The following is a 26391-nucleotide window of genomic DNA, read 5'->3' on the forward strand; positions in this document are numbered from 1 at the left end:
CTGTATCTTCTTTCTGGACTGTATATGGGGCCAGCGTCTTTGCGAGATAAACTTACTGAAGCATAATTTGTCTTGGCTCATTAAATCACCAACGTTAAGTTTATAGCTGTCCTGCTCTGTGAAGCCATTTTAATTTGTTGGTGAACCTCATTTCTGAAACATTTATATTCAATAAACGCACCATAAATGCAGCTTTCGCGGTTTTTTTTTTTTCATGTTATTTAACAGATTGCAAAGCACAGAAGCTCTGTTTTTGGTTACTCTTGAAAAAAAGCTCTTCATTCTACAAGCGCAGTTAGGATGCTGAATATTTCGCGGGTTGGTACTCAGATATTTTCCCGTCTCCGAATGGGGCTGCGATTGTCGACAGTAACATCAACATAATTTCAAGGTTCTTTGAACTGCGAGGGGCCAAAGAGGTTTTTATTGGGCCCAAGATGTGTGCCGTTAACGGCGACGGCGTTTTTGTCATTTATCCAAAGTGTCGCTGCGCTGAAGCGATTACCTGTGGCGCATCGCAAATCTTGTCGTCGCCAGCAGTCGGCGATAGCTTCGACATCAACACTGCTACTATGTATCGTGCCTGGGAGCCTCTCACTGATCGCCGCCGCCCTTCGGAGACGTCGCTTGTGCGTGGGCGCCGTCACGATAAGTAAATTTCCGGGAGAGGCTGTGCCCACTCGAGCAACGCGTAACCGCTCCCAAAGAGTCAGCGTGCACTGGTGATAAGGTGAATGATAAGAACAGCGAATTTTTTCCTGCTTCCTCCGCACGGGAATCAGGCGCCGCTAAATGTTATCTCGACGGTTACCTCTTCACTACAGCAGAGACATATAGGTACACGCTCGTAAGTTGAACGAGAGGAGGAACCGTGCAGTGTGTCGCTGTGTGATCTCGTGGTCGACCCTGATTTTGAGTAGTTCCTCTCCTATATCGTGTGCCGCACGTGAATTTAAGTCTTCGAGAGGTCTGGATTCCACTGCATATATTTAGTTTTCGTAAAGTGGACAGGGTGCACTGCACTGCATTGTCGCATGCAGCTGTACATTGCTTGCGTACAGGAAAGCAAGGCTTCTCATGGTTCTTCTGTACAGGGACTGTTCCGTATTTGCCAATCACGCAAATCTGCCTAGTACGTACTCGTCTACAACGCTCGTGCCATTCGCGCGGAATGTTGAGCCATTAAAGCGCGCGTCGCATCAAGCTTACGGTAAGTGATCCAAGGTTCCGGCACCGCAGTATCTCATAAGATACGTATATAACCTCTCTCTCTCTCTCGTATGCGAAATGTATTTGTACATATTGCTCATAAAATGCTATGTCCTGAGTGTCAAGAATAACGTCCGGATTAAATTCAAAACCTAGCAGTAGAACTCCGAATTATGCTTTCTCGTGTTGCTGTGTCAGACCTCGAGAGTAGAGCTGTGCACGGGCCCGTCCCGCGGGCCGGGCCCAGGCTGCTCGGAAGCCCTTTCGCTCGGGCTCGGGCCGGGCCCGGGCCAAAGTATTTTTGTCTCGGGCGGACCGGGCCGGACACCCCGTTCATGAACACACGCAACATCTGTGAAAGGGCGAATACGGTGGTATAGTGCGATAAGCAATGCACAGCATTTTCCCGCGTCGTCCCCACGTGAGAGCTTCCGAGTTCTTTACCGGTGTCGAGAGTGCACTCCCCTTTCCATCCTACCTCCTCACCGCAAGGGGCCGCTTGTGGGCTATAGTTCTTTTAGAGTTTTGCATCTCCGCTTTGGTAACACTGGCGCTGATCTTTACGTGTCCGTTTCAAACTTCGCGCCACGCTATCGCAAATCACACGACTCTATGTGACGCACTCCTGCCTCGACGTGGCCTCGTTTGAATCGGGACATAGCTCAAAGTTTCTGCGGTGCAAGGGGTTCCTCTTGCTTGTCTTGTTGCGAAAATTTCACTTGAAAGGCACACGGTGAGCCAGACGAGGTCACCGAGTACCTGGCCACAAAATCAACCTTTTGTTTAAGTTCAGAGCTAGCGCACTTTTGGAGGAGCAAACCAGCTGCTTATTGAAAACTTGTTTTCCTATCGAATAACGTGTTAGTCATTGTAGTTGTAGCACTGAAAGAAACCTCAGAGCGCCGCAAATGTCTCAATTCAATGGATAAGTTGTTGTTTTTGTGCAATAAGCTAATTCTATACTGTGCCCCTATATATTCAGCAAATTTGTCATTTTAAGCGTGAAAACTCGACATTTTTAAGGTCTTGGGTAAACTTATCATCCTGAAATTATTTTCTTCTCTTTCATCTCTTCAACTGCAATTATAACATGACAGGCCGGGCCCGGGCCTTAAATTTCAGCGCCGGACGGGGCCGGGCTCGGGATCAAAATTTCGGCCCGTGCACACCTCTACTCGTGAGGTCATTAAACGTATCTCCACCGCCGGAATGAGTTTTATTGCTATACCACTTACAATTTGTACAAAATATGTTAGCATGTTAACGTGACCGCAAGGTTAGCGCGTGTCGGGTGTGCTCGCACCTCAATGTACAGACGAGGTAATGTGCAAAGTTCGTTCCCATTTATTTATTTATTTATTTATTTTACCCTCGAGGTGCGCAGTACATTACAGAGAGGAAGGATAATTCACATCAACAACAACAAAAATGAACACAAGCATTATTTTTAGAGGAATACAAGTAATAGACGGGTAAAAGTTATTATTGTCAACAATTTTCTTACACGAACATAAAATAATTGACTAACAATATGAAGTGGTGCACCAATACATCATTATAAATGCTGCATGCATGTATAAAGGTTCGTGGCTTCCGTCGCTGGCTTACAGTGTCTGGTTTTTGTCGCTTTCTGAAAGCCTGCACTCCAGTTCCACTTTCGGGGCGCTTATCACAGTGTAGTATATTTTGATAAGCTTGAGCGATGTGGTACGTACCTATGTCGTAATTAAAGGTACTGTGTTGATTACATGTGAATGCCCAGGCTTTCACTATAATACGGCAAATAGCCCATCGATGATCCAAGTTTGGTTGATACATAGACACCCATATGAACCGTGCACCCATATCCCCAGTGCCCATATGACCCGTATGTCCTGCAATGCATATGGATGTGGGCATAGTATGGGGCCCGTATGGCCGCATACCGTCTGCCCATATGAGCTGCACCTAGTCCTATTTGCCCCATATGAGAGGAATTTGGCCCCGTATCAATTGATATGGGACCTATATGAATTCATATGTGGCCTATGGGAAAATCACGTAGGCCTTCATCAGTTTCAGGAGGATAATCTTATGATGCGCTTACATCTGGAGCTGCACACCCAAAACAAACGACACGATGTCAGTGTTTTTAAATACAGAGGAGATCAGTATGAAAAACGAACGCTCAGTTTGTAGTTGTGAGCTGTTTTGTTCGTCTGTCAGAATTTGTTTCGCCACGTACGCAATACTGCTGAATAGAATTTTGATTGATTGATTGATTGATTGATTGATTAATTGATTGATTGATTGATTGATTGATTGATTGATTGATTGATTGATTGATTGATTGATCGATCGATTGAAATTGCATCTTCCTTCTGCATCATGCCCAGACGAAGACAAGTCCACTTGTCGAAGCGTTGGCTCAACTGCGAACTGAGGCGTACCCCATTTACCCTTGTTCAGTTCTTTTTCATACTGGTTGGGAAAAGCGATACAAAACCGTACACTGTTCTCCTCAGCGATACTTGAAAAATTAAATGATCCTTGTTTGCATCAACCGCGCGCCAACTAAAAGGCTTGCTTTTATAGCGTGAACCTGTAGTTTGCTTCCGATTAAAATGAGGCATGCTCAGTGCTAGCTTCTAATCATTTATTGCTCTGTATAAACGGCTTAAGCACAGTCGCGAAACGTCGTTTTACGAAAGAAGGTCGAATTGGGCGTGCCTTGGGGGCAGGGCGCATGTTAATGAGAACACAAGTGTCCCGCGCGGGCCATAAATCACATACGAGGCCCACGTTCTTGTTGGGTTACGCATGCAGTCGGAGGCGTCGATATAATGCACTATCGGCTGATATTTTGGACACCTCCAAGTTCAAAATAATTACAAAACTGTGTCAGAAATATGACAAAATATCCTATAGTTCTGTCGTAAATGTCAGGTTTTTATGTTGTACTGTAGTGCTCTTCTGTAATAGTTTCCTGTTGTTTTGTTGTACTTTTTTTGTTGCAACCACAGAAAATTATGATGTTACTGCGGAAAGTTCTGTTCTCAAAACACGTTTCTTGTCCAAAACTGCACAGACATTCCGTCGTAACACAAAATTTTCTTTAGTTCTTTTTTTTCGACTGGAGCTTAAGCTTCTTGGGACATTTATTGTCTTCCAGAGCCAGATGTGAAGCAGATTCATTCATTCGTCCAAAAGAGCATTTAGGGAAATCATCTCACAAAGGTCGATATGCTGTGTATAGGAAAATTCAATGTAGCTTGTTTCGCGATCAATCTATAAGGACCTTTGGAGGAAGTGTAATCCTTTCAGTAGTGTACAATCTTTCATTGCGTTTCGAATTATTGATTCCCAGCCACGGGCCGAGAGTTCCTTGAACTTTCGACCTCAACCATAACGGCTTAATTTTCGCTCTGCACCGCGATTTCGTTTCCGCGGATGCGGATTTTTCTTTTCTTTTTATTTTTTATGCCTGAGGCGCTTAGCAACGGCTTTCTCGCGGTGAAAAATGACAGCGGGGAAGCTTTGGCGAAGCCAAGAACAATATCGCAAAGTGTTTACACATCTGCAGGTTCGCTTCTTGCTTAAGCTCCGGCATCGTTGTTTCTTTTCTTTAAGTTTACACTTTTGCCTTTTTTTTTTTGCTTTTTTTACGCACTTTTCCTGCGTTCTGGCGCGCATGTCGGGTGGTCGCGAGAAAAAAAAGTATTACAGAATCCAAAATTAAAATAGAAAGGGTCGGGTCTCGGGATTTTACTCCGGTGCTGTGATTATCATTTTTCTCGAGCTGTATACGAGCACTCAGCGGACAGACGGGTCATAGATCTTTTACCAGCGTAGCGTCGCTTCTCGGCTGACTTCTTTTCCTCTTTTGAATTCCCTTTGGTCACGATATCTAGTGTATGTGGGTTCTTCTAAAATGGCTCACGCTTGTCATCGTCGTTTATCACCCAAGTTTACCGGGCTAAAGGGACTGCTTGCTGACGTATATTATTAGCATTCTTTGTGAAACTCGCACTGAGCCGTTCCTCGGGCTTTGAAACAAGTAAACGAACGCACTGGGCGCCATTAAACGCTCTCCGTGAGCTATACTTTAAATGTAGACCTTTTGCGCTGCTATATGCGCTAGCCATTTATTAAGGAAATACTCCGATCATACCGGTAGGCGGCGCGGCGCTTATGTGTTTTCGACGGCGAATAATCTTTAACGCTTCGAGTGGATGCTCCTATGTGAACTACAAGTTTGCTGAAAAAAAAAAGAAAAAAAAAAAAGCCGCCACTGATCCATCTCGATAAGCTCTGCTGTATGACTGAATGAACAAGCCGCTGAGCTTGTTTTGTTCCAATTCTTTCGGGCTTTCGCTATTGGCTGTTGAGATTTGTGACGTCGTGGCTGACTTTGCTGGTCATATATTAGCCGGAGAGCAGCTTGTTCAGCTCCTCGTCATTGCGGATGGCCAGCTGCAGGTGGCGAGGGACGATCCTAGTCTTCTTGTTGTCGCGAGCGGCGTTGTCGGCCACCTTGAGCACCTCGGCGGCCAGATACACAAAGCACCATCCGTACGTTGAATACATTGGGGGACTTTCTTAATGTATAGATGGCTGCTTAGGCGTCACTTGCGTGCAGTCGTAGAACCAAAATATAATAGCATTGTTGTTTTGTTTGCGCAGCCGAGTTCTAATATTAGCAGTGCATATCATTAGGAGGTGGGTCAAAAAGAAGTGGACGGCGACAGCAGTCAGTTTAAACGCAACGTGCCACTACACTGAACGTTGTGCTTAATATAGAACAAATTGAATTAACCACAAGCGTGAATGATGGTCAGCATGAAGAAAACAAATAAATTTTATATTTTGGAAGCCGGTAGTTGTTCGGCGTATCGTGCTGAATATGCTTCATAGCTTTATTTACAAAGGTGTAGTTCCACTAGTAGCTTGTCATCATCATCATCAGCCTGACTATACCCACTGCAGGGCGAAGGCCTCTCCCATATTCCTCCAATTATACCAATTAAATTGTATAGCTTCGTTTCTGTTCACTGCGTATGATGGGGGCACCTTTGCAGATTGTCGAAGGCTGCGTACTGGTATGGTTAGCGGACGCACGCGAATGTCGTGACTAATGAGCCGCTAATGGTTGTCGTTAACGTAAGTCTACGTTTTCCTCTTGGGCTCTCTTAGGTTCCTCTCAAGACGCGTGTCTAGATTACGACATTAAGCATCGCAGAAACCACGTAATAATGGGCTCGCTGCGCTTTTCCCAGCTGGTTTCCTGCTTTTGCATGGCTAACACTTGGAGACCAGCTGTACGAGCAGTTAAGCTTTTACATTTCCCGTACAGCTTGACTGGTGAAGGTATCTGCACTTATATCCGTAACGATGTTATCGAATATGCAATGCAAGAAAACAAGATCTGAAGCGAAAAGGGAACGCACTGACGTGGTACCAGCTCCCTGTTATTTTCGATACAGGTACCAGGGGCATGGCGATGTAAATGATTGCACAAAGACCTTCCCGTAGCCTTCCATTGGCATGAACTATGATCGTATATATCAGGCGTGTGACATACGCTCTCTTTGACTTTCCCCGCGTATTATACGCTTCGAAATCTTTTACGACTTCCATATTTTGTTGTATTCGTTCAAAAATTTAGCGCGCGAAGCGTCTACTTTTGACGAAGTATTGCGCTGCACTTGTATCTGCGTGTCGTGGTTTCAATTAAAGCATATCGGTATTCTTTTTTGTTGCTGAATTATGTCACGAGAGGAGCAGGAGCGAGAGGAACAGGCTGTGAACCAGGCTGCTAAGCTTTCCCGATGACGTGTCTAAATGAAACCTAGCAAAGATTTGGTCAAACTAAATTTAGGGTTAACTTGGCTTCCACGAGTTGCTCTGCAGCGACGATAATTTACGTGTGTTTTCTGTGCATCCACACCGACTTTCGTATATCGATGAATATAGAGTCCCAGGTGCAGTTGCTTAAAATTATTTCATGCTGATTTCTGTCGGTTTCCTGCAGCTTCGACGACAGCAGCTCCATAAGCAGCGGCCTGAGCGACACCTTCGCCGAGCTCAGCACTAACGACAACCTGACCGATTCGTCGCTCAGCTCCGACCCATATGGCTGCCTCAAACGGCGTCCCCACCATCCGGGCATGGCGCCGTCGGGCGCATCGGCAGCCTGCAACAAGAACATGCAGGACAGGTCGGCTTCCTCGCGAAAATCGGAGCACCACTCCTCCGCTTCCGGTTCCGGCGCCGTCGTAGGGAGCGGCATGCTGCCCACGACCACTTCCATCCGAAGCAGAAACGCCAACGTCAAGAAGACTGACAGCTCCATGCAGACGGAGTCCAGTGCCCTCCTCCAGCAAGCAGCCACGGCTTCGCCTCACGCTCAGTCTTCGGCGAACTGGAAGAAGTACGTCCAACAGCAGGAGATCCAGCATCAGCAGTCCAGAACAAACTCCACGGAGTCGCTCAAGTCAAAGGACAGCAAAAGGAGCGGCGGACAGTCATCGAGCAAGTCGGGCAAGTCCGCAGACAGTAACCGCCACGACGTTGTCCATTCCAAGGTCAGCAAGTCCAGGACAGGGGCCTCTTCGTCTGGCAGCGGAGAGGCGAAGCTGAGGTCTTACTCCGCGGACACTGCCATGATCGGAAGTGACCTGGCACTGGATAAGATACGAAACCCCGGCGGCGGAATGGGCGTCCCGAGCAGGTCTTCCGGCATTGAGTACGCGTCGACGGCTGTGGTCATGACAAACCGGAAGCTTCCGGGCCGACCACCCAACGTTTCTGGCTCGGGGCCTTCCGCGTGCATGGTGGCCGGGAAGCGTCCCTCCAGCACCGCTTCTTCCGGAAGTGGTCGCAGCGGAAGCAGCTCCCAGAGCAAGAAGGATGGCTCAGTGGAGCTGGACCCGTGCCGGACGTCGAGCCTTACAAGGACGGGCGAACTACCGCGCGGAAGCAGCCGCTCCTCGCTCGAGCGCAAGGTCAAGGTGTCCGGCGGAACGCAGACTGGGGCTGGTGTCAACGACATGTTCGTGTCGGCTCACTCGGACTCGGAGTACTGTTCCCTGGGAAGGTCATCTGGAAAGCACGCCAAACAGTACATCCAGGTAGATATGCCTCGCAGTTATTTGCTCTTGGAATAGCGGTAACTAGCCGCAACCTAGTAGATGCCGCGGAACGAGAGCTCGCAGGAAATGTGCAACTTAGCAGCTTAGGGCAGTGCTGAGAGGTTTCAGTGTGACTGCGTTTATGCGATGATAAACCACTAGTAATTATGAAGGAACCTGTAAACGAGATGGGTGTGTATCAGTGGTTCCTGTAGCATAATCTTGAGGTATAGCTCCCAACCATTATGTCTTGTTAGAGAGGAATGCAGTCTACCCATTTAAAAGGTATGACATGATTTAGTAATCTTGCTTCTATTTTTTCTAAAGTTACTGACCTTTAGAAGCCCTTTTTGCAGGCCACATTCGGCCCCACCGGTTCGCCTGCCCTCGGCACCATGCGAGAGCGCATCTATGGGACGCGGACACTGCTCAACGGGTCGCCGCCTTCGTACGCCTCCAATTCGGACTACGTCCTCCTCTCCGGCTTCCAGGCAAGTGGAGTGCACTCTTGCACGGGACCCATTTTAATTAATGGCGACTGCCGTTGCAACAACAGCATATTAAGTGTAGCTTCTAAAAGCTTTCCACGATAAAAGGCTGCAAATGCAGGCGGAGTTAGAAACACCCAACAAAGTAAAAATTGTGTGATGTTTCTTGAAGCTTCAGGCGAGCAATGCTTCTGGTTACTTCCGTGGGACTGTTTATGAAAAAAAGGAAAAAAACAACTACTCGCTGATTTCGTAACCACTCCTGCTCTAAAGTCGTCATATGTCTTGGTTGCTCGTTATTAACATCTCCGCATGCATGTACGTGTACAGTATTTGATAGGAGCATCCGAACTCGCGCACATATGGGACGACAAAGGAATGCGGTTGAGTTAACACAGACACGCCAGATTCCGCTACACAGCTTTGTCAGGCGAAGCTTGAAAGTGTTTTCGAAGTTCTCCTAGCGAAGGCCTAGCTTTTTGTGCGCCGTAATTTTTGTAGCTCCGATTTAGGTGAATTCGTGCGTTATTCCGACGATTCATCCCTCCTCCTCCTAATTTTTTTTGTTTGTTTTTATCTCATCTCTACCTAACTTCCGTACTCGCTCCGGCGCTGCTGTCTGATATGGCCAATTTTTGGAAACAGTAACGAATAGCGTGTTGAAATCGCATATGCCAAGTGGTAACTGTGCCATCTTCCTCAGCATGGCACCACACCTCTCCGGGACCGACCTCGGCTCTCCGTGCCGTCGGCCAAGGGCTCCGAGAGCGACAACTACATGGCGCTTGACCATTCAAGTCCGTACGCTTGGCTTCGGCACAGCCCTACGTCAGGCGCAGCGTCCGTCGCCTCAGCACCGGTCGGCCGAACCACCTTCGCAGGCGGCAGTGGCATCGCCGAAGCCGACAGCATGGAATCCCTGTCCTCCACCGCATCCAGCGCTCACGGACAGGTACGGCGCGCGCGGCTTTATTTGAGCTCGGGCATGGGATTTGCTCTGCTGCTCCTCGTTTAGCACTTATATGGGCGCTGTTGGAACAGCTCCCCGGTATTTACCAAGAACAACGGATTGGAAGTGAGGCTTGTATAGAGATGTGATTAAGGAACTTTTCTATTCCGCTGCTGGTATCGCGGGTGACGAGAGCTGCAGTCAGGAGGAGGTATAGCTCAAAACCGAAATGACAATGCCTCTCAACGGAGGTTCTCCTACCAATAGCATCGACCTATTGCCTTGACGTCGGGGTCAGCTGCCTTGAGGCCGCCATGGGTACTAGCAGGTGTACAGTACCAAGTGCGCGGTGGTAGACCGCGACGCCACAACAGGCCGGTACCAGTGGCGGAACGAAACTTCTTTGGGCATCCTTTCCTACTTTATACTCTTGAAACTCATCCGACATTTAGTTTTGCATTGCCAGTCGATACACACGAGGGTTCTATGAAAGGTTCTGCGCCCATGCATTAAGGACCTATCGTTAGGCACTTTTTTTAGAGGTGTAGATTATTATAATCCAGCTACAATGTGGTGCCCTCTCTCCGCAGCCTGGAATGGCTATAGCACTGGCGCGACCGCGCCGATAATGACACCGACTATTCCCCTAAATCTGAAATGGTTAACTGAGCATGTATGCTTATATACAGAGAGCACTAAAGTACTGTGCTAAACTTTACTTAGCTGATAAAAGTTAAGTTTCTGTGCTTAAAGGATAACGACAGTCCATGCATCCCGGTCCTATCACGCAGAAAATATCACAGAAGGCAGTGTGACCTTCGCCCATGGCCTTGTCATGAAAAAGAACTATCCTTGCGAATCGCATATGATGGAGATTTCGACCAGATCGGTGCGCTAAATTATGCAGCGGAACAAGATTTGCCGTTGTTTTCGCTCACTTCAAGTATTTCCTTCACATACAGAGTAAGGGTGAAGGGCGAGTTCTTGGATTGGTCCATTATCTAAGGCAAAACTTGGGTTCTGCATTTTTATGCCAAAAATAAACCGGTCCGTAAAACGGACTACCACATTCCGGCTCTGCTACTAAAAGAACGTTCCGATCGCGGCAGGGGTCTTCAGCAAATAGAGAGATTTAGCTTACCGTGATCCGCGATCCGCCACCGTGACCCTCTACCGCGCGTGGGCGGGGCGGGGCGCACAAGCTGATTGGTCCCGACGTGGAAGGTCTATGTGCCGACATCAAGTATGTGGCGCCATCTATCGACGTCAAGGGGATCTGGGCATGCGCAGTGGAATGCGCGGTGGCGGATCACCACACGTTTGACACCAGGCATTCAAACTTTTTGACACACTTGACGGCTACCATTGAAAGCAGGTTTCCTCCAAAGGTAAAGCGTGGCGTCATTTTTTTCCAAAAAGAATGCGCCCTGCTATGCAATGTTAGACGTCTGCAGGTTTTGCCTGTTACCGCTCATATAAAAAAAATGCAACATGCGCTGAAATAACGACTTCTGTTGCGGTGCAACTATACCAAAAAGGAATGTCTTTTATTAAAGGTTTCGCTAAAAGGGCAACAGGTGGGAAAAGTATTTAGAGGTGTACTGAGTCTCTGGGGCAGTATGGGGCATTGTAAACTCTGGGGCAGTCATTTCCACTTGCGCAGAACTTTTCATTAAACCTTGATATTGCGTACGTTTGACTAAAATAAGTGTTCTGTTTTTCTTGCTTCTTTTTCCTTGTTTACGCGAAGCAGTAAAGCAAGAATGAAGTCGACGCTCTTATTACAATGTATTTTGCATTTGGCGGCTGCAGCACTGTTCAAAGAGCTGCAAGTATACGGGCTAAAAATATACATTTAGTTTATCGCTGCCGCTTACCATGGCCGTCTACGGCTACCGCGCGCCGTCAGCCCAATACGCGCTGATTGGTGTCTGCATGCGGAGTCCAGTGGAATTTGACAGGAACGTGGCGCCATCTGTCGCCCTCGGGGTGATATGCGCATGCGTACTGATACTCACGTGGTAGCGGTAGGCCTTAAATCACTTAAAAAATGGTGTAGGTTGTTCTGAAGCTTTCAACTTTCTATACCTTGCTTTGGGACTTTGCCTTGAACCTTGCCTCGTCTTGATCGCATTGCTCACCCTTCCTGACAGCCTTGCAGCTCGTACTAACCCTCCTTCTTTTGCGTGTTTCCTCCTCGCCTCCTTACCCCATAACTACCTCCCCTCCCACCCGCCCTCTCCCCGAGTGTAGTGGTCCTCTGTGATGTTATCCGGGGCCACGGTGCCCGCGTTGTCTGGTCGTCGTCGTCGCCCCGACGTCATCGTGTCCGGCACGGCCACCTGTCCCGGCCGCATAGGCCGCACCTCGTGCTCCCAGCGGTCGGCCCCACAGAGCCCTCCGGATGACGACGACGAAGATGACGAGTGCCGCCGATGCCCCAGCCCCGCCCCGGAACCCCCCGTCGCCCGAACCCCCTCCTGCCCCCCGTCGCCCCAGGGGCGACAGGTATACCGTGCCGTGGCACTATGACCCTCCTTCTGTATACCCTACCTGTACCACCTCCTACCTTTTCTTAGGCACCTCATTCGTGGAGAAGGATGCGTAGCAATAAGAAAATAGCTCAGTATTGCCAAATTTGTTCCTTTTTTTATTTATAACGTACGTCTTCAACTAAATCATTATATAATCCGTAAACTTCGTTCCTCCAGCTGACGCAACGCTGAGAAGACGACTACGCGAATGCATTGAGCTGTCGTTTGGTAATCCGAGAGTTGTTAAAGGCACTTGAGGGGCACCGTGTTCTTCGCATCCTTCTCTCTTGAGGGCTCCCTGCCTCTCTAAACCAAGCTTGTGTTGTGCATGTTCTATGTAGATTTTATATTCGCTAGATTTACTCCAAGGAATACGCATACATCATTAGCCTTGTTAGTAGCGTAGGGCGATTCCGCTTTACGTCTTCCTGTAGCCAGGCAGGTTCTAGAAAGTTGTATTCTGAAAATGTAGTTGGTGAATACTAAAATACTGTGGCCGCCGCATTTCCGATTGGTGGCGTCACACTTCCTACCCGGCGGCAGAATCTGGCAACCTTCACCGGCATCATCGTCGCCCGCCAGACGATTGTGATAGTGAAGGTTGCTAGCTCTGTTCCGGGTAGAAAGCCTAATGTCGCTTCCAGGTTCACCCGAATCGTCAAATAAGAAATGGAAGCTGCACTGTACAGTTCACCGTCTCTAAGCTACCGTGTTATGCGTTCTTTTCGTGTGCATCGCAGGGTGCGTCGCGATACATGTACCTGTCTTCGCCGATGCACGGCGCAGCTTCTCTTGGGCCGCGCAACTCCATGAGCGTGTCGCACTATGTCTCCAAGATCGCCAACAAGGACGACGACGGTGAGCAGAACGCAGTTTTCCCACTGTTTTATTTGTGTCCCGTGGTTGCCGCTTTCAGAGCCGTTAGTCAGCCTTTTTCACAAAATGTAGCGACCTCTGGGAGTGGTTGTAAATTCATCTGCTACTGGTTGAAAACATCCTCGGGAGACGCAGCTGCCTGCGAAATGGTGGATATATGTTCGTGACAGCTACCGCCATCTGTCGCATACCGTATGCCTGTCACGAATATAAACTGCGCATGGCCCCCAGATCAGCTTCGGCTGCGCCGATCGTGGAGGTCAAGAACTGCGCATGCGCAGCTGGGGCTGGTGGTTTGTTGTGAAGAAGTTTGATTAAAGCGGAGATGATATCGAAATTGGGAAGCTGTTTTGAAGTTGTTTTCCTTACTGGCTCTCCTCATTTCTGTAGACTCCATCCTTTACTTTCTGGAGCGCAGCTCAAAAAGCGTCAGCCCAGCTGTAAACCTCAGAAGCGAAGGCGCCAAGCTATAGTACCTGCGCCAGATAGAGGGTGGCGCCTGGTCGGTCGCAACTGGCCGCCATTGTAATTTCATTTGTCGGTGTGGTACAGACACGCTATTTGTGACAAGGATCCTTCATATCTAAAGCGCGCCGTCAGCCTTGCGCGCACTTGATGGCTGCAAATTGTGTTTGACTATGAGACAAGAAGTGCGTATTGTTCACTGCTGCTACTTTTTATGCAGATCGGGACACGCTGCAGACTGTTAATGCTGAGAGTTGTTGCTCTCGATTAAAGGACACGCATTCTGCTGCGCACTTAAGGCACTCGCTCATAGTGTCGCACATGTGCAGGCATTGCATATATTCAGTAACGTGGCAATCACGTTGTGACATTTTTTTTTTTTCTTTTTAACGCAGCCCACGGCTCGTCGCTCTCCCTGGTATCGACTAACTCGTCTCTCTACTCCACGGTAAGGACTCTCTCATAAATCATAATAGTGAGTTACAGCATAGCGCGATACTTGATCCGCTACAGCTCACCATCAATAGAGAGATTTAGTATGCTGTGATACACGACCCGCCACCGTGACCCTCTACCGCACGCGGGTGCTGCGCACGTGCTGATATGTCCCGACGCGGCATTTGTGTGTGCCGACTTCCAGCATGTGGCGCCAGCTGTCGGTGTCAAGAGGATATGGGCATGTGCAGTGGCGGATGGCGGTAACGGATCGCGGTACACTACAACTCTCTAATGCACACGCGCTGATGGGTCCTGACGCGGCAGGCTTGAACTCCGCCGTCCCACATATGGCGCTATCTGGTGCCCTCGAGGCGATCAGCATGCCCGAACTGGCGCCGCTCGGTAGCGGTTCGGGCCACCGAAGATTTACTTGGACTGAATAGAACAAGCACCGAAAGCTATGCGATTTTCATGGTGCACATGATTCCGCAAAAGGGCATGTGTGAGGTGTGAAAGGCAGGCTTGGATAAATGGCTTTTGTAAGATTCGCCCTACTCCTACTAGTCGGCTCAGGGTTACAGAGTACTAGAATATATTGTCAAGGAGTCACATTTTGGCAGAAGTCACCAATGATCACAGAGCGGCAGCGAGCTAAGCAAGTCCAGTGGCTCAACCTCAGAACTTCGGCATCCTCACCTCGATGAGGCAAGCGCTCGCGATCAGCACAGAGCGAAGACAATGAATGCGCCGTGTCAATATGTTCTAGTAGAGTGTACCAGAACATACTCGAGAACAATCTAAGTGAGTTAACTACACTCTAGGTGTACCAAACCTTAATTTACTTGGCAAACCAAGCATTATAAAGCCGTCCTTGCGATGTAGCGTTGCTAATAATTCTAAGCATACATATACGTACATTATCGGATGCTCACGATTTTGGCGATCCGGAGAAAAGAATGTGCCGCCCGTTACACTCGTACCTAACCTTAAAAGTATAAAACATGTTTTTGCTTGCTAAAAGCATAGCATTTCCTGTACAAAGAGCTACTCGTTGTTTCAGTCTGCTCTCCCATTCAGCTGGCCGAACCGGGTCTCGAGCAAAACATTAACTACAGTCGAACCCGGACATATGAAGCTCGATTAGAGTCGCGCGATTGTTTATTATATTGATAATTCGATGCATGGGAAATGGCCATGGGCAAGTGTATCTCTGTCCTGTAGAAGTAAACGTTTTGCCCCCCACTCTGGTAACGCGTTTCTTGAAGCGACATGCCGTCTCCAGTGTGCTGGCAGTGCTCCGCTGGCTACCAGCATTTGTAGCCGAATAATCAGCGGACGCTTTCGAACAGCTACATATTATGAGATGTCTAATCCTGGTATCTATACTTCATGAAGCAGTATTGCTTTTCATGACGTTTCCTGGTGCCACTGTGCATTATAAATAACCTAATCGCTCATCAAAATTAGCATGAAGGTGATTTACACAATGCCTCCGGCAGCGAAGCGAGCTAAGAGATTCGGTCCTACCGCCAAGCACGCCTTAAGTTCGCAGCGTGGCATGATTTCGCAGCTCTAACGTTGTCAGCCATGCACAGTAGTTGCGGCGCGGGAAGGGGCCTTCTGTCCAGGCCTCGCCTTAATATCGTCCAGCAGGAGCCCAATGCTGCTCAGCCGATCCGTTCCCGCGCATGCTCATTAAGAGTGATACTTGCCGGGCCATGGCGCGTATAGTTCGGAATGCCTAACTGGAGGCGAAAGTAGCGATGTTTCTACATATTGCGCAATCCTGGTACACAGATGACTCTCTGAGGAACAATCTGAGTGCTCGATACAGCGAGTAATTCAAAATATCGGGGTTCGATATATATCTTGGCCAACAGTATTACAGAAGCTCTTCGGCTTTTCACGGGGCTGTGAGTAGAACTGATCTATAAAGTGAAATCAAGCCTGAAAGCCGGAATCCCTGTTTTTAATACCGTGCGCAAACACTACTCGCAACAGTAGAGATATTTAGAGAATGGAGGGGCGCGATTGCACGTGGTCAGAATGAACGCCGCATCCTTCGTTCTTTCAGCGCAGCATTGTGCGCGTGCGCATTGACGCCCCACAATTACTCTATCCCCATAACTGACATAACTGTTCTAAAGCTAGCTATTGTGAGCCAACGAATACTTCCCATAGATAGTAAAGGGCGCTTGCAGGAATAGTCTACATAATCCATAAGCCTTAAAGGGACAGAACACTGGCCAAAATATGTCATGAGATTATGATGGAGATGAAAAGATCTTGCCTCATATAGTACAAATCGAGCACTACAATATCAAAGAAAAGAGGCTTTACAATTTTAATTTGCCATTAAAAATCGCATAAAAAGAGCCGAGGCGCTATCTAGCGGAGAAACCCTTGTACTTTCACTGTAGCCCCCCACGTGACTACATGTTAGCAAAGTATAGCTGATTTTTATAACTGCACATTGTTCTTTTTTCTTCTAGGAGTGTTTGTCATAATTTATCATATTTTACGCTCTCTCCAGTGCGTCCTTAAATAAAAACCACCCCTGCTTTCGCATCGCGAGAGGTATGCTTTCCGGTTTTGCCACTAGATGGCTCCAAAGTGTTTGCAATTTCGTGAATGAAGCAATAATGCCCACTAAAACTTTCGTAGACGAGGCTGCGTTATTATTCCATAACAGAATTGAGTGTGAAATTCAAAAGGACGTTACTCTACGCAAAAAATGTCTGATTATGTCTGGCGAGTGAAAGTTATATTTGTTTTCGGTATGTCTTTTTTGTCGACCACCAGTCGTCATCGCGGTTGCTGCTCATGGTTTCCAGCATCGGACTACATAAAAACGGGCGCACGCATTGATCGAAAAATTCCCGCTAAAATTTTTCTACAGCGTTTCTAACAAAACCGTTGTGAAATCGAACATTTTAGAAATCAATCTTTCCCCTGCGGCGAAAAAAAAATCCAGACCTAAATTCCAGTGTTCTGTTCCTTTAAAGAGCTAGCTGTAAACAAGCGTCTTGGATTTCTCCAGTTAACGTGCGCAGTGCATGGCGACGAGCGGTAAACGGTGGTGACAATTAATACATGGGCTATTCTGAGTCTCTAACTTGCATTACTCGCCGTCTACGTCTGAACAGCGCCTTTATGAGGTAAAAGGAAGAGGTAATCGTAGAAGGGAAAGAGTCACTGTATTGCAACGTTTCCCATCAATTTAGACGGTCAGAAGTTCATTGACGTGCCTTGTCATCGCAAAAGCACACGGGTGTACTTGCATTTCTCCTTCATTGGATTACGGCCGTGCAGGGCTGGAATTCGATCCCGCGATCTCCTCATCATCAGCCGAATGTCATAGCTACACCGTAATCATAGAGCCCCCCTCTCCCCGTCGGGTGATGATCGTACCATCCCTGCACAGCTTCGCTTGATGTATGTACCAAGAGCTTGAACGCGAGGCGGTAAGTTCATTCAATACTCGTGCATTTGGCCCGGGAGCGTGCCCAGGCAGCACTCTATTATGAATGCCGTCGCCTCGGCCTTTAGCTTATTCCTGTGCGGTGGCCTGGAGTGCGAGTTTCGTGACGGGGTACGCTTTGAGCGCGTTCGAAACGCGTGCAAACATGCAAATGTGTTGTTTTCGTATACGCGCGAGCCCGTTCATCCATCCCCTTGGGCGTACACGCTCGTCTGCGTTAGTGCCGTTGAGCCGAACCTGAGTTGCCTGAGTCCACAAACAGTCCGCCAGTGCAAAGCTTCTTCAGTCAGTGCCTTGAGAAAACGAGCTTCTTTCCTCGGCAGCTTCCCGGTGACGCTCGCTTGGATCGACCGCTCGCAGACATGACTCACGTCTTGTGTGCACCGCGGCACGCTGAATCAATACAGCCCTGCCTCGGCTGATGCCGACTGGCGCCAGATTGGACCCAGGCGCCTATTCAAGAAAACCGCTAATTGAAGACTAGCTTAGAAGCCGCGTATTTAGGCGCGCCTGGTTTGTGGTATTGAAGCCAGTGAGGAATGTAGCGACACTCAGATTTATTTTTTTGCACTTTACGGCGTGTTCGGGAGGTCTTTGAATCCGCATGAATCATGCGAGATGCGTGTAAGCGCACTTAGGCCCAAAAGACCGACCATATGTAGCATCGGTGATCTTATAATATATAGATTCGCTTCGTACGAGTGCAGATACGAGAACCTTTACCCACTTTCTTGTGAAGTGCTTTTTCAACTTTTCTGTAGCGAACGCTACATGCGCCACAGTCTCGAAATATCGCCTTGCCTGTCTGTGCCTCTCCTTGAGAAGTAGAAAACGAAGCTTGAAGAAGAAGCAGAAGAAAAACAAGAAGAAAAAGGAGAAGCTTGAAGAAGCAGCAGAAGGAAAACAAGAAGACGAAAAAGAAGAAGTTGAAGAAGAAGCAGAAGAAAAACAAGAAAAAAAGAAGAAGCTTGAAGAAGAAGCAGAAGAAAAGCAAGAAGAAAAAGGAGAAGCTTGAAGAAAAGCAGAAGAAAAACAAGAAGAAGAAAAAGAAGAAGCTTGAAGAAGAAGCTTGAAGAAGAAGCTTGAAGAAGAAGCAGAGGTTAAACAAGAAGACGAAAAAGAAGCTTGGAGAAGAAACAGAAGAAAAACAAGAAGAAAAAGAAGAAGCAGTAGAAAAACAAGAATAAAAAGAAGCTTGAAGAAGAAGCAGAACAAAAACAAGAAGAAAAAGAAGCTTGAAGAAGCAGAAGGAAAACAAGAAGACGAAAAAGAACAAGTTGAAGAAGAAGCAGAAGAAAACAAGAAGAAGACATAACAGATAACTCGGTTGTTGGTAGAGGCGAACGACAACAGCGAGTTGCTAGGACCGAAGGTTCGTTCGAACGTTGTGACGTAGGTGTGCCCTGGAGTTTGACGTATAGGCGATGTCATACCACTAGACGTCTTCTACTCCCGATGAGAATGGCTAACGACGAGAGGCAAGGGGTGCTCATACGTAAAGTGATTCCCCTATGGCATAAATAAAGCTGAGAGTAAACTACTATGTGCAAAAGCCATGTCTTTACTTTCAAGCCAAACTTACGCGTAGCCATGCAGATTGCTCTCGCCTAACTCCAGGTTTAACCACAAGCTAAACCACAGCTACTTTTTTTTTTTCTCCGCTTGAAACTTAAAGTTCGTGAAGTGACGGTGTCATAGACAGCTTAGTGAGCTGCTGATAATTTGAGCAGGCTATAGCAGACGACGAAATAAAAATGAGTTATTGACATAGCTTTTGTGTGCGCTCGCGCCAGTACGTGTCTTTATACAGTTAGTAGATGCAGAGGGGACTGCCTACACTCTACATAAGTACCGAGGGAAGTGTCTTTGTGCAGGTTACCGCCAACCAAATAGTTAACCAATAACGTTTTTGAAATCACATTTTTCGGTCTTCTTTGAACACCTTTTTTGAGTGCCGGTCGTGGTTCGTTTCTTTTTTTATATGTAGCAATTGTACCGCGGTTTCTCTACGGCAACGCGCCATGTGGCTTAAAAAATTAGCGCTTGGGCTTGTGACGACGTCATCGTTCCTTGATTTTTGAGCCCGTTATGCAGCGATATAATGAGTGCAGCGACATCATTACAGGGCTGCCGATTTTCGGCAGGGGTGATTGTGACGGGTCTGCTTGATATATAAAATTTGAATACAAAGTCTTTTTTTCTTTTTCGCTCATCTGAAAAATTCATTTTGTAAACACCTGCAGCGCGTGAAGATCTGATGCGTTTTCCGTACGAAGCCGGAAGTTAAAGCAGTCGGAAACGCACAGGAAGCTAGGTACAGACGCGACGTCCGGTGATGATGTGTTGCAGTTGCTACAGCGCCGATTTCGGCTGCTCTAATACGACGACGTACCATGCACTTCATTTCGCTCTGTCGCGCTCCCGAAAATAACGACCACGCAGCTGACAGCGGCTTGCATTTCCCTTTCTCTAACCTGCGAGACAAAATATTGTATACGACGTGGGGCAAACAGATTTAAAAGTGTAAATTAATTTACAGAAAAACGGAAAGTCGCCGTATCTGCCTCACTTTTTTCATGGTCACCTGAACCGCGCCGTAAGGGAAGGGATGAAGGTGGGAGTGAAAGCGGAAAAACAGAAAGAGGAGCCGCAGTGGAGTGCTACGGAGTAATTTCGACCACCTGAGTATTTAACGCACACTGACATCGCACAGCACACGGATTCCTGTTCGTCTCGCCTCCATCGAAACCGGCCGCTGCGGTCGGGTTCGAACCCGGGAACTTTGGAACTAACAATTAACCCAACTGCAAAAAATGTAATGTTATCTTGCGGGAGTTAATTAGCAACGTATTTAGAAGAGTCTTGCAGCATATTGTGTCCGCCGGAGCCGAAAGTTTGTTCCTACAGACATTTTTTTTCCCTCTATTTTGACCTGACAGTTCTAAGGAATTCATTAAAGTGTTCACTGAGACACTCTGTGTATGTTCTCACCGGAAAAACTCTGCAGGGGGCTTTGCGAAACGTTGTGATTTTGTGCATATTTCATTAAAACGTACTTTAGTGATATTATTGCACAAGTGAAGAAACATACGAAGTTTGCAGAAGCTTTTCGTAGGCTGATCTCTTAGGCAAGCGCTGTAGCTTCCTTGCTAGTTCGGTCCAGTCTTTTAAACACAGTGTCGCCTGTTCGACCCCCGCACCAGCTGATAGACTCGCACTGCGACGGTACACGCGAAGCGCAAGAAGGTATTTCCGCGAGATGGCAGGACTCTAGGCTGTTCCGATTAACCCTCAGATAAACGTTGTCTGCAGTGCAAGTAATGTCTCTTTTAACGTCGTTTTTTATTTCTATTTTCATTTTTGGAGGGGGAGGGGGATGGGGAAGGAGGGGGAAGCGCGAGTGTCTTTAGAAAATTTAGTTTCCCTTTTGTAGTCACGCGCGCTCCCATCGAGACCAGCTGTGTTATAGTGCTCTAGAATATTGGGCAGTGTGACGACCGGCGCCGGAGAGCGGGCCGCTTTTGCGATGACAGGAACCGACTACCGCGAGAGAGCGCGACGTGCAACAGGGGTGCCACGTTCGCCGCTCGGCGCGTAGCGGCCGCGGGGATAGCGGGGGTACAGAGGAGGCGTGCGGTTCTTTTTGGAGCTATTTTGACACGCTACGCAAATGGTGCGATATTTAATAAAGGGGCTACTTATTACAAGTGCTTAAACTCATCCCTGCTATTCCATTACGTTAATCTGGAGACGCCGTGCTCGCTTGGGCAGTCCTACGGAGCAGCGCGCGATGTTTTAATCGCTATTTCAAACTCTTTCAACATTTCTTCCTGCGGACAGCCATCAATCGTCCAGATGAGCTTGTACTTAATGTTTTCAACAAAGCGTGATGTTTTGCATTCGTTCTTCCAGCAAGGGAAAAAAGGCTACTGCCGAGGAGCGCTATTAACACGCGGAGAATAACAGTATACATTCGAATCAAAGCTTGTGCTTCGTAAGGTCTCTTAGGAACAGCTTATTTTTTACGAACCTTATTTACGAACACCTGCTTACATTTTGCTGCTTGTGCTTATTAATACGTAACAACGTTTATCTTAAATCGTCAGTAATTTGTAATATATCTCTTTAATAGGTGTTCTTTATGTGCCCTATAATCACCGCTTATATAAATTACAAATACAGTGTGCGAGCAAAACACATTTATTTATTACCGTTCTAATGTAAAGCACTGTGGTATTTAGCGGCAAAAAGAAAAAAAAAAGGAAAATATACGTGACCCAAGCATTTATTCTCTGTTCGTGATTAACAAATATATATATCGCGGACATTTGTTTACGTGGCCGCTGACCAAAGGGTGAACCAGCTGTTTAGATTTTAAAAATGTCAAATACAGCTAGGACAATACTTCAGATAAAATATGAAAAATTAAACCTGTCACATATACGTATTCGAGGGAATACGTTCATATGGGCACTTGAGAGCGGACGCTTTATTGGCATCAAATGGTACAGAGCAAAAAAAAAAAAAAAGAACACTTATAATTGCGCGTCGTATTGGCAGATATGATGCAGTTCTTGGCGCGCACCGAAAGAAAACGAAAAATGTGAAAACGGTGACGGGCACCAAATGCGCATGCAATTAGTATAAGGCCGAATTCAGATGCGGACACTAATGCGTGTTTATTCTTCGAGTGTGTGGTATGGAAATGTGAGTAATCAACTGAATAAACTCGCCAACTACTGCTTGCCGGACTATAATCGGGCTACTTGCCGCGGGTACTCTTTGCAGAACTAATCAGGCTATAATTGTTAACAAGGTTGATATTACACGTGGAATACTCCAAGGGAATTCAATTATTTTCCCTTTGAGAACTCTTGTCGTGGTTCGCTTACTTCGCAAAAGCGAAGCCGCAAAAACACATGAACTTTCATTATTTCAAGTGTGAGCTTTCTGGTGCTCTAATAGGTAACATTTTTGAACCTCCACATTTTAGATGAAGGTTGCAAAATCTCAAGTGCAAAGGCGTCCAAAAGGATCGTACACCTGAGCCAAATTTTTGGGTAAATTGCGGCTATAGCTTGGAGCCTATGGCGCAGTTTTTGTTCGTGGCGAAAAACCGTGCCGACCTCACAACCTCTCTTTCGCTGAAGAATTATGTAGCGGAAGCGAATTAGGCGTACACTATAGCCTCTGCGTCCTCTATTTTCCATCGTTCTTTTTTTTTTCAAAGCTATTCTTTTTTTCTTTTTTTTTCTTTTTTTTTTTTCATTTTATATGTGCACCAAAACGACTAGAGCGATCTTCCGGGGTCAATGACTTACATATTACCGGTTGCTTGAGCACGCAGAATAAAAACTACCTAGAATGAAAACATTTTCTGGAACAATTAGGTCATTGTCAAACTATAATGCATTGAGATTAAATGTTTAAAGTATAGCGCGCATCTCTGGGTACTTAAAGCTACCCGTTACAGCAATGTTCCAATTTATGGAAAGAAAATAAAATGGTTTGTTCTTATATTAGTGTACAGTTTTACGAAGCTGTTGACCTAAACTTCGACGCTTATATCTACGCGTTCGATTGCAGCCTTTTTGTGTGCTTTCTTCTTGATTCCCAGGCCTCCATTTGGTTCTTAAGCTCGATTGTTTCCCTTTTTTTATTGCCTGTCATATTCCTCCATTTTTCTTCGTCTTTAGCTGCCTGTTTTCTTCTCCGTCGTGCGTTTGCTGCGCCGCACGACAATTCCAAACGTTTGTTCACATTCGAGGTCGCTCTTTTCACGGCGCTGCGTGCCTCGATCCTTTCTCCCTCCCTTGTAGGCGACACGTCTCTTTTCTTTTTTTTTTTCTGTGCATCCTTTACTTCCCACTTCTTCCACCTTTTCTGACCCACTGTGTTTAGTTATTTAGTAGCCGTTTACCTAGTGTCGTTCGTTTTTCATGTCTCTACCTCTATGCGGGGTATTCCATATTTCATTCATTCGAACTGAATGCCGACTTTTCTTGTGGCTTCAGGTAACTTACTGTAGTCGGCATAGTCTGCGCGTGAAACAACGGAATATACTATTCTTGACTGTTTTGATAATGGGGTTACTGTGGCCCGCTTTAGTCAGCGCACTAACGCACATGTTGCATGTTTGACTTCTTCATACATCCTGTCTCCACACTGCCCTCTTTTCAAAACGAGTGCATTTCTGGACGTCAATTAGGTGCTTCAGGAATGCTAAAGCAAGCTGTACGGCGAGTGAAGCGTGGTGTGCGAGTCTGAATTTGTACGCCCTCTCCAAGCTGTTTTCTTCGGAGCCCAGCTCCTGTACATGTTGCTTTCGCGAGGTGTTGCCGACGGCCAAAAGGGAAAATAAATTAGGTGATTGCTAACAGTACTGAGCCCCATTAACCGGCATATTTATAATATCTTGTCGCGAACAGCTTGAGACGACGCACAAGCAAACAAGAACGTACAGTGCGCGCGGTATCCACCCTGCTGCACAGCGCGCATTCGCGGGCGCCCGGACGGCTGACACACCAGTTGCTGGTGGCGCCCTCTGCGCTGAGGCGCCTCCGTCATCGCAAAAGCGGCCCCCCGCTCCCATGCATTTCGCGGCGCGGTCGACACACTGCCCAATCTTCTAGAGCACTATAGCTGTGTGTAGCGATAATTCGGTAGATGCATTTTGCATACAGTGTTGTTCAGCTAGCCTTGATCGTGATCTCGTAGAGTTCATGCTTTCGTAATGTTCTCATCAGTTCTTTTTGTGCTTGTTTCTTTCTTTTCTCTCTCTCCTCGGGGTGTCCGCAGACGGAGGAAAAGCAGGCGCACGAGATCCGCAAGCTCCGCAAGCAGCTGGACCAGGCCAACGAGAAAGTGGCCACACTCACCTCGCAGCTCACCACCAACGTGAGTGGGACACCCCTCTCCTCGGTCTTTCTTACAGGCGGGTAGGGTTCCTGCGTTGACCGTGCTCACAGGCATTCCCTGGGCTGACCCTGCTGCCTTCAGCATACACGAGGACGCCGACTCGGACTTGATCTCTGTGTTGTCCTCCTATCTCCCTTTCCTGGCGTTTGCCGGTGGCACCTCGAAGGTTCATGCGAGAGCAGGCGTGACTCTCGCTAGCTTTTAACACGCGCGTTGGAAGCTGGCGGCACTCACGTCTTCTCCTCTGCTTCCCTGTCGTCGGTGTGCTCTCCTCTGAATCGACGAATGAGCCATCTGGGGTCTTTAATTCACTTTTGAAGACCGCTGCGCAATAGGAGACACAGTTCGCGAAGCACTCCATTGCCTTCTTGCGCGTATATTCTTGTGACGTGTGCAAATTTACAGCGTGGAAGTAATCAGTGTGTTCCTCGTTCTATAAACGAAGCAAAAAACATGGTCAGGCACATACGCACCAGAAATGTTATTAGAGGAGGACTTGCACAAGAAGCTTGGCCCGTTTTTCTGTGGCTGTCCTGCGCGGAGATACCTTTGAACGACCGTTTTGTGCCGTGAAAAATGGCAATACAATGAGGGTCTCCTACGTGCACACCGGGTGTGAATGAAAGGTGTTTTTGTCGTCTGTGCCAAGTGCATGTTTCAAGCCGGGGAGCGTGGTTCGTCTGTGCGCCTGTGTTCGCCGAAAACGTTTGGGAAAACCGCACAGGGCTTGGAATGTGAGACAGGTCTGATACATGTTCAAAGCCGTCGAAAACCGATCGAATGACTGCAGTGTCACCGAGAGGAAACCGCAACGGTGGCCTGGCATGCCACATCTCATGCGGGACAAGCAGGATTCGACTAAAAAGCACCGCCGGTTAGCCGTAGTTTTCCAGTTGGTAAATGCTTAAGTTTTTCCCTCAGCCTGAAACATCAGCTTGTCTTTGCTGATACGCCTGGGAGAGAGAAGTGTATGTCCTCTCTGCCTTAGTACAGATCAAATACTGTAGCCACTGCGTTGTTTGGCCAAGCTTTTTTTTTTTTTTTTTTTTTTTTTTTTTTTTTTTTTTTTTTTTTTTTTTGCGCGCTGAAGCTCGTATTTGTGATCGACTATAGGAGAGACGAAGCCCACGCAAGAACATCCATCTCGCATTCCCCTTTGCCGGACGTGCAGGATCCGGTCAACGCGATCCTTCACATCACCGTCGATCGCGGGACGTCAAGCTGATGTACGGAGGCCGCGTTTTGGCGGTGTTCGTTCATACCGTACTGAAACATCGCATGATTCACCTTGGAGTCGAAATAGGCACTCGCAGCAGACTCTGTGTAGGGGCCGACAGAAGCGCAAACAAGACTTTTTTTTTTTTTTTCCGGAGATTCGTGTGTTTGAAGGTTTCAACCTTTCATTCGGTGTTCTGCCCGGAATTTGCAAGCAATTATATTTGTATCATATTTCTTTCAAATGTTCTCTGGGGATTCGCGTTTGTATGTCCCTGCTCGTATTTATTTCACTTGACCTCGACAGTGCCTGCACTTTTTTTTTTTTTTCGTAAGACATAAACACCATCGCATAGACGTACAGTCGTGAGCAAAAGTGAAGAGACCATGCGCTTTGAGAAAACTACCCGCCAGCTTTTTCTGACAGTGAAACACTTATTCGTGAGAAGTGCATTAGGTACCATGCATAACGTACTTGCCTCCTTGCCCAAGCAATTTTCTCTGGCACATCTTTTTATACATCAAAAAAGCAATCGTAGCAGTTAGCGTGGTCTGTCCACTTTTGCTCACGACTGTACGTATATTGGCCTTGGTTGCTCCATACTCGAATGAACGTATCTCTCGCGAAATTGAGAGCACGGGGATAAAAACGTGCGCGGCAGTGCCGGTTGTGCGTTTTCGTCGGAACCAGTTGACTTCGCGAATAGAC

The 26391-nt window shown here is 47.3% G+C and overlaps 1 protein-coding gene across 6 annotated transcripts in view; it reads left to right on the forward strand.

Moving 5' to 3' along the window:
- sick (sickie) overlaps nucleotides 1-26391 on the forward strand; it is an 819067-nt gene that overhangs the window by 668666 nt on the left and 124010 nt on the right. For 2 of the 6 annotated variants that reach the window (XM_084603875.1, XM_084603873.1), the window contains exons 8-14: nucleotides 7220-8318; nucleotides 8663-8809; nucleotides 9510-9758; nucleotides 12009-12263; nucleotides 13030-13147; nucleotides 14026-14078; nucleotides 24348-24446. In XM_084603875.1, coding sequence (XP_084460001.1) covers nucleotides 7220-8318; nucleotides 8663-8809; nucleotides 9510-9758; nucleotides 12009-12263; nucleotides 13030-13147; nucleotides 14026-14078; nucleotides 24348-24446 — 2020 coding nt within the window. The remainder of the gene's footprint in view (nucleotides 1-7219; nucleotides 8319-8662; nucleotides 8810-9509; nucleotides 9759-12008; nucleotides 12264-13029; nucleotides 13148-14025; nucleotides 14079-24347; nucleotides 24447-26391) is intronic. The other 4 variants (XM_084603878.1, XM_084603877.1, XM_084603874.1 and 1 more) reach the window with 3 other exon arrangements.

The sequence above is a fragment of the Amblyomma maculatum genome, chromosome 5 (genome assembly GCF_055883805.1).
Source record: "Amblyomma maculatum isolate TAMU_Amacu chromosome 5, ASM5588380v1, whole genome shotgun sequence".
Classification (NCBI taxonomy): domain Eukaryota; kingdom Metazoa; phylum Arthropoda; class Arachnida; order Ixodida; family Ixodidae; genus Amblyomma; species Amblyomma maculatum.